Source organism: Peromyscus leucopus, chromosome 10, assembly GCF_004664715.2.
Source record: "Peromyscus leucopus breed LL Stock chromosome 10, UCI_PerLeu_2.1, whole genome shotgun sequence".
Lineage (NCBI taxonomy): Eukaryota > Metazoa > Chordata > Mammalia > Rodentia > Cricetidae > Peromyscus > Peromyscus leucopus.
In genome coordinates this window covers 75,172,827-75,186,648 of record NC_051071.1, presented here as the reverse complement: position 1 = coordinate 75,186,648, position 13,822 = coordinate 75,172,827, and the positions used below count along the sequence as shown (strand labels likewise).

General features: G+C 37.6%; 1 protein-coding gene across 10 annotated transcripts in view; it reads right to left on the bottom strand.

Moving 5' to 3' along the window:
* Nucleotides 1-1,372: 1,372 nt before the first annotated feature.
* The window catches only part of Slc4a4 (solute carrier family 4 member 4), a 427,900-nt gene continuing 415,450 nt past the window's right edge, over nt 1,373-13,822 (bottom strand). For 5 of the 10 annotated variants that reach the window (XM_028888567.2, XM_028888700.2, XM_028888391.2 and 2 more), the window contains 3 exons: nt 12,295-12,456; nt 6,156-6,235; nt 5,106-5,519 (listed from right to left, as the gene is read on the bottom strand). In XM_028888567.2, the coding sequence (XP_028744400.1) occupies nt 5,414-5,519; nt 6,156-6,235; nt 12,295-12,456 (348 nt within the window). In that variant the 3' untranslated portion in view covers nt 5,106-5,413. Of the gene's footprint in view, nt 5,520-6,155; nt 6,236-8,419; nt 8,517-12,294; nt 12,457-13,822 lie in introns of all 10 variants that reach the window. The other 5 variants (XM_028888892.2, XM_028889055.2, XM_028888834.2 and 2 more) reach the window with 3 other exon arrangements.

The following is a 13,822-nucleotide window of genomic DNA, read 5'->3' as shown; positions in this document are numbered from 1 at the left end:
AACTCCATCTTGAGTCATGGCTGCAGAAACCAAATTCAAAAGGCATTCCTACACGGGCATCGGCCGAGACACTGTCTGGTCCACTTGTTCCTAATCACTGTGTCAAAGGATCGTTGTTTCAAATGTTACATAACTTTACATAGTTCTACCTTTAAAATCTTTCCTTTATATTAAGTTTTTTGAGCCGGGCGGTGGTGGTGCACGCCTTTAATCCCAGCACTCGGGAGGCAGAGCCAGGCGGATCTCTGTGAGTTCGAGGCCAGCCTGGTCTCCAAAGCGAGTTCCAGGAAAGGCGCAAAGCTAAACAGAGAAACCCTGTCTCGAAAAACCAAAAAAAAAAAAAAAAAAAAAAAAAGTTTTTTGGAAGAAAGCATATGTATTATGACACAAATATTGCAGTGTTATAATCTTCCCATGTACGTATCAGTTTCTTTGGAGAATTCCTGTTACTTAGTTGGTGACAATATACAAACTAAACTTTTATCCTAATTTCTTGACTTGGTAATCATACACATGATAATAGTTAATTAATTCTCTAAGAGAACTGGTAAAACTTTACTATATTCGATCTGAGTCAGGCTTGGCGAATTCTTACAGCTCAGTGTTCAAGTCTGCCATCACATCCCCACACCACGTATCCAGGGAAGCATCTCATGAAACTTCTAGATTAAATGACTGTCCTAGACAAAGTATTTGCCTTCCTGTTTTTGTATGCCAATGTAAACTTTCTCTGCTTCCAATAGTGACTTCTCATCTTCCCGACCATTTGTTTCATCTGCCATTATCACCACTTTCTAGCTACAATGTAGGGTCAAACTGACATTTCCTAGAGACATTTCAATGTTAGATGAACGCTCAAGTTGGCCAGAGAGAAGTGTGTGCAATATATCTTCGGGGAATCAATTTTGGATGGAAAAAAAAAAATCATTCTTGGATTTTGCTCATTTGAGTAATTACTTTTTAATGAATGCTTACACTTTGCAGCCTTTTGGTTTGCTTTAAAAATTAATTGAGTATATATATATATGTGTGTATATATATATATCATCCTAGATTCAAGAAAATGATATATTTTTTATTTAGTAAAAAAAGGAATGACAGCATTTTTCTCCATGAAACTACTCTCACTGTCCTTATTTATTATTAATTTACTATAAACCTTGAACAAGAACATCTCATTAACAATAAAATATCTGATTTCAATCTTCTATATTTGGGGACATTTATTTTATCCTTCTGCCTAGAGAGATTACCGCAGTCTACGGAGAGGTGCTCTCATTCATTCATATTTCTACTTGTTTTTATAGCACTCCAAGGGACAGAATAAAGCAATTAGTCAGAGAGTTGAACAGAAGCACTCAACACTCGCAAATGCATAAAGTTACTTTATTTTAAGTATACATTTAATTTTGAAAAATATAAATGCTAAAATATCTCATCTTCTTCATCTCTTAATTCCATAAAAGTCACAATAGAAAGCTTCATAAAACTGTAAAATACTATGTTATAGGAATTTTAGGTTTCATATTGGAAAAAAATTATTAGTAATATATTGAAATGTTTTCTGTTCTTTATCATTTTGTTCCACCATGTTGATCTACTTCATTTAAAATAAAAAGATGCATCATTTCTCCAAAGTTAATAAAGACTTAAGAGAATAAAAATAAGAGTATCTGAAAGTGCGTACTGATTGTGAAAAGTAATGTGTACGGATATGTACCAGCCACACCAATGGCTGCAAGGAGGCAAGTCTGCATTTGTTGCGCATTGTAGGCCTGGGACAAAGTTACTTCAGGCTCTAAGGATTCATTGGGTGACTTTAGCCCTGAGTTGCAGTATTTGCCTAGGAAACAGAATTCAGGATTCTGGTATGTATCCAGAGAACACAATGAAAAGAACCAGGAATAAGATATCATATTCAAATCTCTGGTCAAAACGCCAAGTCGCCAGATTCACAGATATTACAAAAGGGTTTTCGTTTCAGGCTGCCATGAAGCTCAGGGAAGTCATCTGCAAACCCCCAAGGCTATTCCGACAGGGAAGCGCTGCAGTCTTCCAACTGTCCCCAGTTACTCGGTACCAACTGGGCTTCATGCTCGTGCTGTGAGAGCAGATGGGAACTATCACAGGAGATAAAGAAGAAAACCTCAGGTTCCTGCACCAAAATCATGAAGTGGTATGAAAAAGATTGAAGAAAACTTTGTCCCATTTCCGATCAATGCCAACCTCTGTAATATAACTCAAATGGTTTTGTTTTCGAAAGATAGTCAGCAGTCGATACATTTCAAGTACTTTAACACAGTTAAAAAAAAAAAAGAAACAAAAACATGGAAGACAATCATTTGCTATATAAACACCAATACACAGCCAACAAAGGATTTACTCTGTGTGTGTTGTTACATGTGCCCCAAATGCACATAAGCTGGATTACTGACAGCAGATGTCCCTTCTCTTGGGTGGGGGGTGAGGAGGGAGGTTCCCATTGCCTCTTCTCAAGAGAGTACTTCCCAGCCCCACCCCTCAACTTTACCGGAAGGAGAAGCTGAAACAGCACTGCCTCCAACACACAAAACAATTAGGATTCCAAGTAGTTTTTGCACACAGTAGCAAAGGAACAGCATGTCCGCGGGCTTCTGCAGCCTGGAGGTCTCGTGCTTCGGTAGGCAGGCTCAGCCCACGCGTCTTCCTTCTCACAGTCCGTCTGCACTACCACAGGACTCCTTGTCAACAACTTGGAGTCTGTGCGTCAAGAAACAATCTCCAAATTCACATCCAGGGAAGAAGGGTAGAAAGGCTTATAAAGAATTCTTCGCTGTATTTGTGTCCAGTTTACAGAGAAACAAAACCACCCTGAAGTCTGCTTAGTTTTTAGCCAAGAAGTGAATTCAGCCAGATTCATCCAATGTGGTATTTCCATGGAAATTTGGGGTCCTGCTTGTTAGTGTGGGAACTACGGGAGTCATGAAAGGGCTTGGCACTAACTATTCCTTGTAGCAAATGTAAGGTATGGCTTTATGTTCATTTTGTGAATACTAACCATCCACCCCAGTCAAAGAATGGGGACCATAAATGGGCTGTGATAACTTCAAGATCTGCTCAAAGACCGAATGATAAGTTAGGTTACTTCAGGAGCTCTCTGAAAAGGATACAGAGGACCATGAATCTCAAAATAAACTTGATTCATAATTAGAATATATATCCAGAGATTTCAGAAAAGTAAATGAAGTGGCTTTGATTTAACATCAAGATGGACTGCCTTTCCTCTGCATGCCTTTAAACACTCTACTGATGCTTCGATCACTAAAAAGATAAGATTTCTTATGTGGTTTAATAGGAAACTAGGTAATATACACCAACCATTTTAAGGATAGCTCTGGATATAAATGTGATGTAAAATGTACCACTTGAGATGTTAACAAATAATGTTAATTATCATTTCAGTGACAGCATTATTTATGATGTCATTTATACCTAATTTCTATAAAATTTAAAGTTTCAGGATGAACCATACACTGTAAAAGTAATAGGTGACTTAGGATAATGGAACTCTTATCATCAAAATTTCAGGAGAGCAGAATTATATTTTAGTTACTATATGAAAGTGTGTGTGTGTGGGGTCCATAAGAGCACATCACAGAACCAAAAAGCAGTTCAATTCTGCTTCTGTAACTCCTCTAGCAAACCCTGATAGTGAGTGTGCATCACTACTGTTGTTATACGAATCCCAAAGTGTGGATTCCACATCTAAACTATTATTTTAATATACACTCAGAGTATAATGTGGCTTATTGAAAATATAGCAATCAAATGCCACACTCAATTTGACTAATAAAGGTCTAACTATTCAGCGCAGTATGATGAAACACATACACACACATATATTCTAAGTGACCCAACCACCTTGCTCTATCTATAAACACATGTAAATGGGCACTCTAAACTGTCCTTGTGGCTCTATGTTCATTCTTCCCGTTACAGATGTGTGACAGGGTGTCAATATTCTTATGGCTTTTGTGCTGGGACTATGGACTGCTGTTCTCTATGATGCTGATGGATGTCTGAGTGATTAGTAAGATGTAGTCACCTGGATTTACATGATAAATTTCTTGGCTCCTGACGGATTTTTCACGAGTGGTTTGGGTTTTATGAAAACGGACACAAGGGACTTGGCAACTTTGCCCTCTGCCTGCTGTCACTCTTTATCTGGCTTTACACAAGTGTGCAACAGCCACACACAGAGTTCACACACAAGCACGCAAACTATTAAAGTCAGGGTTTCGTGGACATGTAACACACCAGCATCTGCCCCCCACATGACCACCACCGCAGCAGAAGTTTCTCCTCTTCCACATTCCTCTCCCCAAACTCCTTCACAGAACAGTTACATTTATTTGGAAGAAAGGGGGGAAAAAAAAAACAACCACCCAACAGACTCTTAGAAACATGGTGTTTTGTTTTGTTTTTAATTTGTTCTAGCCTTCTGGCTTACCCTAGTGTGTGTGTGTGTGTGTGTGTGTGTGTGTGTGTGTGTGTGTGTAAAAATCACATTATATACAATACAATTTTTACAGAAAGCCTGGCAGCTACAGGTAAGAGGTAGAACTACTCAAAACTATGTTTCCTGCTGCAGGAAAAAAATTCCATTTTCTTTACAGTAATTAAAAAAAAGTTTAAAAAATTGACAAAAAATAAGTTGCAGGTTAGGCCCCATAATTTAAACAACAAAATCTAGGAAGAAAAATATTCTTCAATGTACCCAACAGATAAGTTCATTAAAGGGTTAAAAAAAGTTGCATAGGAAAAGGGACATTCCAGCACTTGCTACAATGATGGCCAAGGTTTCTCTACAGGGAGTGAAGTACCTTTAGTGTTTTCTGCTTTTGATAACTCTAAGATCAGGGCTGACGAGCAAGGGCAGGTGGGTAGCAGCACATTTCCAGTCTTGGGGGCTCTGTAAGCAGGAAGGGACTCTGTCTGGAGCTCAAGGGCTGCTCTACCAGACAAGGGCCAGCCAGTAAGCACAGCTCCAAGCTTAGGTCCTAAGTTCCTTCAACAGTGTCATAAAAAGTGATACAAAATTCTTAATACTTTTAATCTCTGCTTGACAAGGGCAGCTTCTGTGTGTGTGTCTGGAGTGACAAGGGATTTCCATGTCAGAGAACAACACATCTGAATACCCGGAAACAAAAGTGTGACTCCTCGGGCGCTGTTGTTGTTTGTTTGTTTGTTTGTTTGTTTGTTTGTTTTAAAGAAAAGGGACACTATTGCCTTGATTTTACCTATGCAAGAGAGAAGCAGAGAGGGTGACTGTGTTATTCAGCCAGTGACCAAACAAAAGTTTTAAAATACACAGACCAAAAAAAAAAAAAAAAAAGGAAAAAGGTAACTGTCAGTTTTGAGAAAGACAAACAGGTTACAATGTAGTTTCTGTTCCCTTGTTCCTCCCGGGATCATCATTGTCTTCAGGCTCAAGTTCTAGTCTAATCTGAGGCACAACTTTCACTGGAGTTCTAGGAGGACTAAAGCAAAAGAGAAAAAAAGAAAAAACAGTGAGTAATGCGATTTTCATCATCATCTCTAAAAGGCTCATGCACTGTGCACACTTCAAATGCACCAATCTGCTCCACTCTAGTGACCGTCCGTCCCTTCCATGTGTATTAAGAACAGGGACTTTAAATGAAAGTAAATGCAAGTAAAAATTGCCCAAGATTTCAAAGATTAAAAGAATTCTCAAAATTTAAAAAAAAAAATGAGACTACCATGTGGCTAATATTGTTAGAAATTAAGGGCCAGAACCAGAGCCCTGAAGACATTCATGGTCCTGTTTTCTGAGACTCAAATAGGACCTGTCCTTTCCAGACCCTTGCTAGAGAGAAGGAAACTACTGAAGAATGCTACAAAGAAACTTCGCTCACTCTGCATGACAATGGAATCATAAGGGCTAACATCCATCCTGGCCTTTAACTTCATGACACTGAAATTTTTCATTATTCTTAAGAGTAAAGCTCAGGTCTTTAAAATTGCTTCCTACCAGCCAAGCCTGGGGTGATCCCTGGGTCCCTGGGTGATTAATTGAAGTCCCAGAGAAGAGAACAAGGGATTCTACCCATAACCCCTACTGCGGCATCATCCCACAGCACAAGACAAATGCTGACCTTGGTATACCCAGCGACTCAAGGAAAGGAATTTTATCAGCATGATGTGTGGCGTTCAAGGAATGTTGATGATCTTTCTCCTGAGAAGAAAATCAATCAATCAATCAATCAATCAAACAAACAAACAAAGTAAATCTTTGGCAAAAATGTGAAATTAGAGTGAATATGAAAATCTTCATGCAAACCAAGGCCCCTTTCAGAACTAGAAAAGAGTGGGAAAATCAGGTTTAGACAGTGTCGAACATTGTATCAAGCTAAGCATGCAGGCAGTGTGATGGAGACCAAACCACTTTTTCCCTCTCCTTTAGGGCAAGAGGGGAATCCCTGCCATGAGCCAGAACATCCTCTCTGTGTCTCATGCATGTCCCTGAGTTTCCATCCATGTGCAACACTCAGTCTTGCCTAGCTGTTGCTATTCAAGAAGTAAAGAGATGTTGGAGGTACGTGTATTAAAACGCCAGTTTAATCAATTCTGTTCTTTGTTGGCCTACAAAGATTATCACATTATTAGAAAAGTTTCAGTCAAAATGGTCATATATAAACTTCTGTATCAACCATCAATTATGCTACTAAATGATTTTGACAGGACAAACAATTGTTTTTATCACAAGTCTTAAGTTCTAGAATGGCAATTTTTTAAAAGTAACCTTTACAGCTTTCTTTTGTCTTTAATTATCTAGGAATGAAAAATGAAAGCAGAATATAATAGAAGAACTTAGATTCTAAAAGAAACTCCTAACTAATTTCCACTGATAAGGGTGGGCATAAAATTAGCTTTGTTTATAACTGATATTTTCAAGTTAGACAACAAAGGTAAGAATGATTGTTCTTTAAATGCAGTGGGTACTCTGCCTCCAAATGGTGTTCAATGATCCCATTTCCTGGTGTTTACATTCTTGTGTGACTCTTTCCCATACTACAACAGAACTGACTTCACAGCTAATATGCTGCGGCACAAGTTCTGGATGGCTGAATCTCCGATTCTATTATAAAATACTGTAGCTTCTATCTGAATTTCCAGCTATCTCTGGGTGGAGCCAAGGCTACTGCACCACGGTAATTCTATAGAAACGTCCACAGGCCAAGGAACTGAGATTTCCTGCCAAAGACTATTGGTTGGAAACAGATCCTCAGCTCCAACCAAGTTCCTAGAGTCTTAGCTCCAGCTGACAGTAGAATACGCAATCTCATGAGACTCTGTACCAGAATCATCAACTCAACAGTTCTTGAATTTTTGACTGTCAAGAGCCATGAGAGAAAATACATGCCTGTGATTTAAGCTGCTAAGTTTTGGGGTAATTTGTTACTGAGAAATTGATAACTTTATATGCCCCATTATTTGATCAATATTTATTCATTTTAAATTTCCTTGGTAACCCTAACCTCTTGCTGACAGTGGGTGGTATTATCCACCAGAAATCAAATTGTCTCTGTTGTTGTTCCTATACCGGGTCAGTATCCTTTGCAGTGAAGTTGGATCTAAAGGAACACATTTCCTTCCAATGAAAATGCAAAGAGTGATGTGTTTGGGAGGCAACTGCTTTATGCTATTGGAAAAGCTTCATATGTTCATTGACATTACTAGAGTGGACTGTCAGTCATAGGCAAAAAGATGGCATTCACATGCTATTACATTGTAGCCTATTACTGGAGAAAGACTAGAGCAGTTAAAACTGTGAATATGAAATAACAGAAGAGGAATGAAGAAATTAGGAAGGAAAACATAAATCAGTTATGTTTAGAGAGTTTTGCTAATATTTCACAACTGCCAATTTAATTGAGAGTATTCTAAATTCTCAATATTAACAATTCATTGATCATAGGGAGACCCTGAGTATAATTTCTCTCTTTTAACTGATTAGAGGATTGACTGAGATCTAAGGAGGACAAACAGTAACAGACAGTGATGTCATACTATATAAGCTGCAGTTCTAAAAATCAGTGGGGGAGAAATCAGTTAAAAAACATGGTTACAGGTTTAGCCATTGAAAATAAAACAAAACAAAAAACAAAAGAACCCTGGCAATGACTTAGCAAAGACTATCAAACAAAAATGTAAGAGGTTATGGATAAAAGGAAGATGGGTAAAGCTTAAGGAACATCAACCAATAAATAATAAATGATGTTTTCTGAGAAGTAAGTTGCTTCAGTCTGCACACGGGAAAGAATAAAGGCAACGCAGTAGAGAGGCAGATGGAGGGCAGTCCTAGAGGACAAGCATGGGTCATAGTCAGGCAAGCATGCGAGAGGTTAGTTCTACTCACTGTCCAAGGGTTTGTTATCACTTAGGAAAGGTTGCTGTTCCATGATGTCCATTGGAATTTTAATACTGGGGACCTTTTCTGAGTATGGGCAGTCAGACTGTGAAAGAAATGTACAACAGTTTTTAGAATGTTTTCTATTATTTCAGTCCTTCCTGCTTCCTTCCCAGTGTTTGCCCAAACCTACCGTTTTATCATTTACAGCAACTAAAGAAAAAAGCATTAAGTATCATTCGACTGCCTAACTTTTCAAGTACTCCACATCTTTATCCATCATTTGCTTTCCCCTCTTCTGAGTTAATGGGACTGAGTTCATTGAGGCTCAAACCACAGCAAGAAGATTCCTACAGCCTCACTGTAAAGTGTTCCATAGTTGGATTCCGAATCGGCAAACTACACACAACTGTAAAGTGTTCCACAACTGAATTCCCAATTGGCAAACTTTGGTTGTTGTACGTGTAAAAGAAAACATCCCCTGTGAAGACGGATTAAACACAGGAAAATTTCCAAACTATATATGGTCTTAAATTTCATGTTTTGTTTTACAGTGTTCTCTGATTCTTTCTCCAGGAAAATCATGACCCATATTCCTGTCCAAAACAATTTTAAGACATTTTTAACATCCACTAGCGAGGAGCCCTCTGTAGAGTTAGTCTCCCCTCCTTCCTTTAATATGCTCAAAAACTATTTTATGATTAAAAATTCATTCCAATTTGCTCGTGCCAAGAATATTTTTAAACATAAGCAAAAAAATGAGAAAAATAAAACCAAAAGAATGATAAGTAGAGAATCATAACCAAGAAAATGATAAAATTCAGTAGCTAGTTGTAGAACTTCTTAAAAACAGGCCACCTAACCCAAAATATCATAAATTCCCATAGGATGACTACTTTACTTTTTAAAGTTTCAATGATCATGTCAGCATTATCTGTTGTAATAGCTAAATTATGGGACTAACCTGTGTCCAACAGCAGAAGCTGGACAAAGAAAACATCTCACGTACACATACCCCCTCCCCCCCCCCCCCCCCCCCACACACACACGAATACATATTTTTCTTTTGGCCATAAAGAACAATGAACTCATAGTGTTTTGAAAGAAGTTAGATACAATTGGAGATAATCATAATAAGTGAATTAAGCTAGTTTCAGAAAGACGAATATTATGTTTTCTTTCATTTGTCATTCTTAGATTTTATACACATACATAAAATCATGAAGGTCAAACTGTCTATGGAGACAGAGGGAACTAATGGAGGAAGAAGGACGAGAAAAGGGACATGGAAGGGAATATGCTCAATATATAGTAATGCAACATGCAAGAGCTATAAAAACTAATTAAGAAAGTAAACATATTGATTCCAAGTCTGTAAGTGGACTGAAGAGACCCAATTTATCTATGAACTGAAGATATCAAGGAAACCATCTTTAACTGGAAGGGGTCAGCAGAGAAGAGAAGGAAGAGGACTGGCAGTGTATCTCAGAAGCAGAGTGTTTCTCTGGCACTGTGAGCCCCTGCATTTCGTCCTCACCACTTCAGAAACAAAAAAGAATGGGGCATGGGGCTTTTATCTTAAAACAAAATTTGAGATAAAATCTATTGCTTATAATGAAAATTCATTTGTGATTAACATATGGGGGTAATGAGTTATAGTACCTTTTGAGAACTAAGATGATGTGTTTAACTGACAAAAATTTAAGTTAATTAAGATACCACATGTACCTTCCTTCATGACCATGCCATAAACAAAGCATCCTTTCAAGTATTTCCCAAAATAACAGCACTTACACACAGATACCTGGGCAAACCAACTCTTAATTACAGACTACCAGGCAGGCTCAGAAGTGACTGTGAGCAGATAAAATGTTGGTAAGGTATAATTTTTACAACATTCACCATAAATACAAAACTGTGACCCTGGAGTCCCAGTTTGGACATATGTAACCAAGAACCCCACATCATCTGAGTATCAGGAGACACGTCCAATGCATAGTCTTTAAATAACGGGCTCAACATATAGAACCTACTGCCCTGATAGACTCTAAACTGCCAAGCATGATCACTGTGTGTAAACAAATGCACACATCTGCTGTCTTGATATGGATGTGATAGAGAAGAAGGAACAGAAATTAGCATCCCCCAAGACATATCCCCAAATGTGCAACATGCAGTAGAAAGTGGTAAATAATACCAAAACAAGAGCAATGTGTGAGTACAAGTTATGAAAAATAATTCTAAGAATTCTGGGATTAATTTAAGGAACTCATTTGATTCAACTTTTGTAATGAGTGAGGAGTGAATTTAAAAAAAAAAAAAACCCAAAAGGTTGTATATTATTTGAGCTCCTAGAGAATATTCCATAATATTAGTTTACACATTAGTAATGTGTAATGATTTTAAGTTTCGTGTTTGTGAGTATGAACTGAGGTGCCTATTTTAAGAATTTAAGATGAAATACTGCATTAGTCATCTTAATACTTCAGCCAGCCTTTTGTTTTTGTCTTGAATGCTCCAAAAATTCACTTTAAGTTTTGATTTCTAGTCAATGTTCAAGTATATTGTTCTTCTTTAATACAGCACGTTAATCTCTGCTACAATTTAAACACACGCTTTGCTTTTCCTTTGCCCATCATTGGAAACAGAAAATCTATACACCTGCTCTCTCAGAAGATGGATGGTGATAGCCACTAAGTTCCCTCAGAGCCCTTTTCTCTGTAGCTAAATGTGTCTCATATATTTAGCCTTTTCTTATTGGATCAATTTATCTGAAATCCAATTCTGTCTGTTGCTTCCCTTCGCTGTACTATGTCCACGTTCTACAAGAAGAATACAACCAGACAGCCCGATCAACTACAGACACACAGAGAAGCTTGGTCGGAGCTCTGGCTTTGCTACGCCCAGCTGTGCACACTTGGAAAATAAATGGCTTTAACAGATGCGTCAAAGCACTGCCTTGCACACTTTAAATGCATACATTTTCATTTGTCAGTAATACCTCAAGTTATTTTTTTTTTAGGTTCTGAAAAATAAAAAAGTCAATGTTTATCATTCTAAATTTCCTGACCTAAAAAATGCAAACAAAAGTATGTACGTTAAGGAACTGTTATGAGAGCTGGAGATGAGGCATGCTCAGCTGAAGTTACTGCCAGATTAAAAATGAACTGTATCCCTACTTTAGGATTTCATGGACACAAGCAAATCATATGACGTCATAAGGATGCCGAAGATGCTGCTGTCCCGGCAACACCAGCAGACACCCACGTAGATCTGGAACCTGACAGAACTGCTCACTGAGTGGCACACAGTCTTTATAGGGGGAGCTGCTTGACTGGGCTCATTCAAAACTCACTCTGTTTTGTTCACAGAGATGAATGATCATATTTAATCAGAATTTTAACGAGAGACCATTATTTTCCAATATGACTAAGTAAAACCCCCCAAAATGGCCCACACAGAAAGCATCGTTTTGACAATCCTCTCAAAAGGCTACTTGTTTGAATTCTCATATTTTGTGTGTGTGTGTGTGTGTGTGTGTATACACACACATGTGCACAAGTGAATGTATGTATAAGAAAAATAGCACTGAATATAGACATCCCACCCTACCTCAAGCATATGTACTTCTGTGACATGATCTAAAGAAGAATAAATAGGAATATTTTCATTTCTCAAGTTAATCACCTAACTATAGGAGAACCATCTGGACTGTGACACTGATGAGGATAATTCAGGAAAGAAACCTTTGCATCTTTTTTAAGAGTTATGGAGAAATAATGCTAAATATTTGAGTCTAAGTACAGGGTCAATGTAACACAAATACAAAAAAAAAAAATGTTCCTCTAACTGGCTTGACACAGGAAGTTTGGAGTTTCCCTTACATCGTCATTGTCGCTATCCAAACTTCCTTTCTTCTTTTTCTTTTTCTTCTCATCCTCCTTCTTTTTCTTGTCTTTTTCTGGAATGACGTCATCAAGAAAGCTGAGGTCGTGCTGGGAGAAGAGGTAGTCCATACCTTTTCTAACAGCTACAAGTGCCAAGATCTGCAAACACAGTAACAGAACAGGCTACGTCAGATGACGTCACGAGGATGCTGCTGATGCTGCCCATCAACATCAGCAGAAAACAGGCCGTGTCAGATGATGTCATGAGGATGCTGATGATACTGTCCATCAACATCAGCAGAAATCCATACAGGTCCAGGGTCTGACAGAACTACTTACCCAGTGACCCACAGTCTTCCCTGAGAAAGCTGTTTGATGAAAATCTCAGCCAAAATGCATTTTTGTTTTGTTCATAATGATGCATGATTACAGTCAATCAGAGAATGTATGATTATATTCAAATCAATTGGAATGATGGGGAATTATTTTCCAAAGCCATTTCCTTCCATGTTAAGTTTTTAATAAAATTAAAAGCTTAAAAGTAAAAATAGTTTGCATGCGATTCCTAATTATTGAAAATTTTAAAATTATACAGAATTCTAAAAACTAGTCACTATTATAAGCTAAATGCTTACCATGTTCCTGATCCTTGCTGAACACTTAGGAAATATCAGTTCACTTAGTTCTTACAACAAACTCTAGAAATATATTATTTCCATCTTACAGCTGAGTAAACTGAAGTTTATAAATGCTATGCTATCTGAGGTTATGATACCAGTAAACAAAGAATGCAGAGTGGACAGGTATCTGTACTTTTACATTTATTTTATTTTTATTTATATATGTGTCTGTGTATGTACACATGTGTGTGAGTACCAGTGGAGGCCAGAAGAGGGTGTCAGAATCATAAGCAGTGGTAAGTGCAGGATGCACTCTTAATTGGCAAGACATCAGTTCAGTCATTTCTGAGCACAAAAGATTTATATTCTGTATTTAATCTCTTGAGGCCTTTTCTGCCAACATTTTTTACCTTGGTACTTTCTGTTCTACAAACTGCTCTGTGTTTTATTAATTTTTTATTCTGTATACAAACACCAAGTTCCATTACATGACTTGCTCTCTCAGGTTTCCACTATGGAGTTTCACTAACATCAGCTGCTCAACAACAAAAGTCATACCCAGCCAAGTTCCAAAAGTGGGGGTCTTTATCCACACTACACTCTATATTTGAGGTATCCATCTCCTGAAAAGATCTGTAACATCTGCCCCATGGACATTCCAAAACTATTTATGAACCTAAGGAAATCTCTGGAAAAATACCACTTTATAAAAGTAAAGTTTTCCTAATATTTAGTATAAGAAAGACATAATTTACTGGATATATTTCAAATTTATTATGGGTAGCTAATTTTCCTGATTTTAACAAATTAATGGTTAGGCAGAAAGTCCTAACAGGTAAATGGGAGTCATTTCTAATGTTCAGTTTGTTTTACAGTAAGTTAATACAGCTTAAGGGGGAAAATAA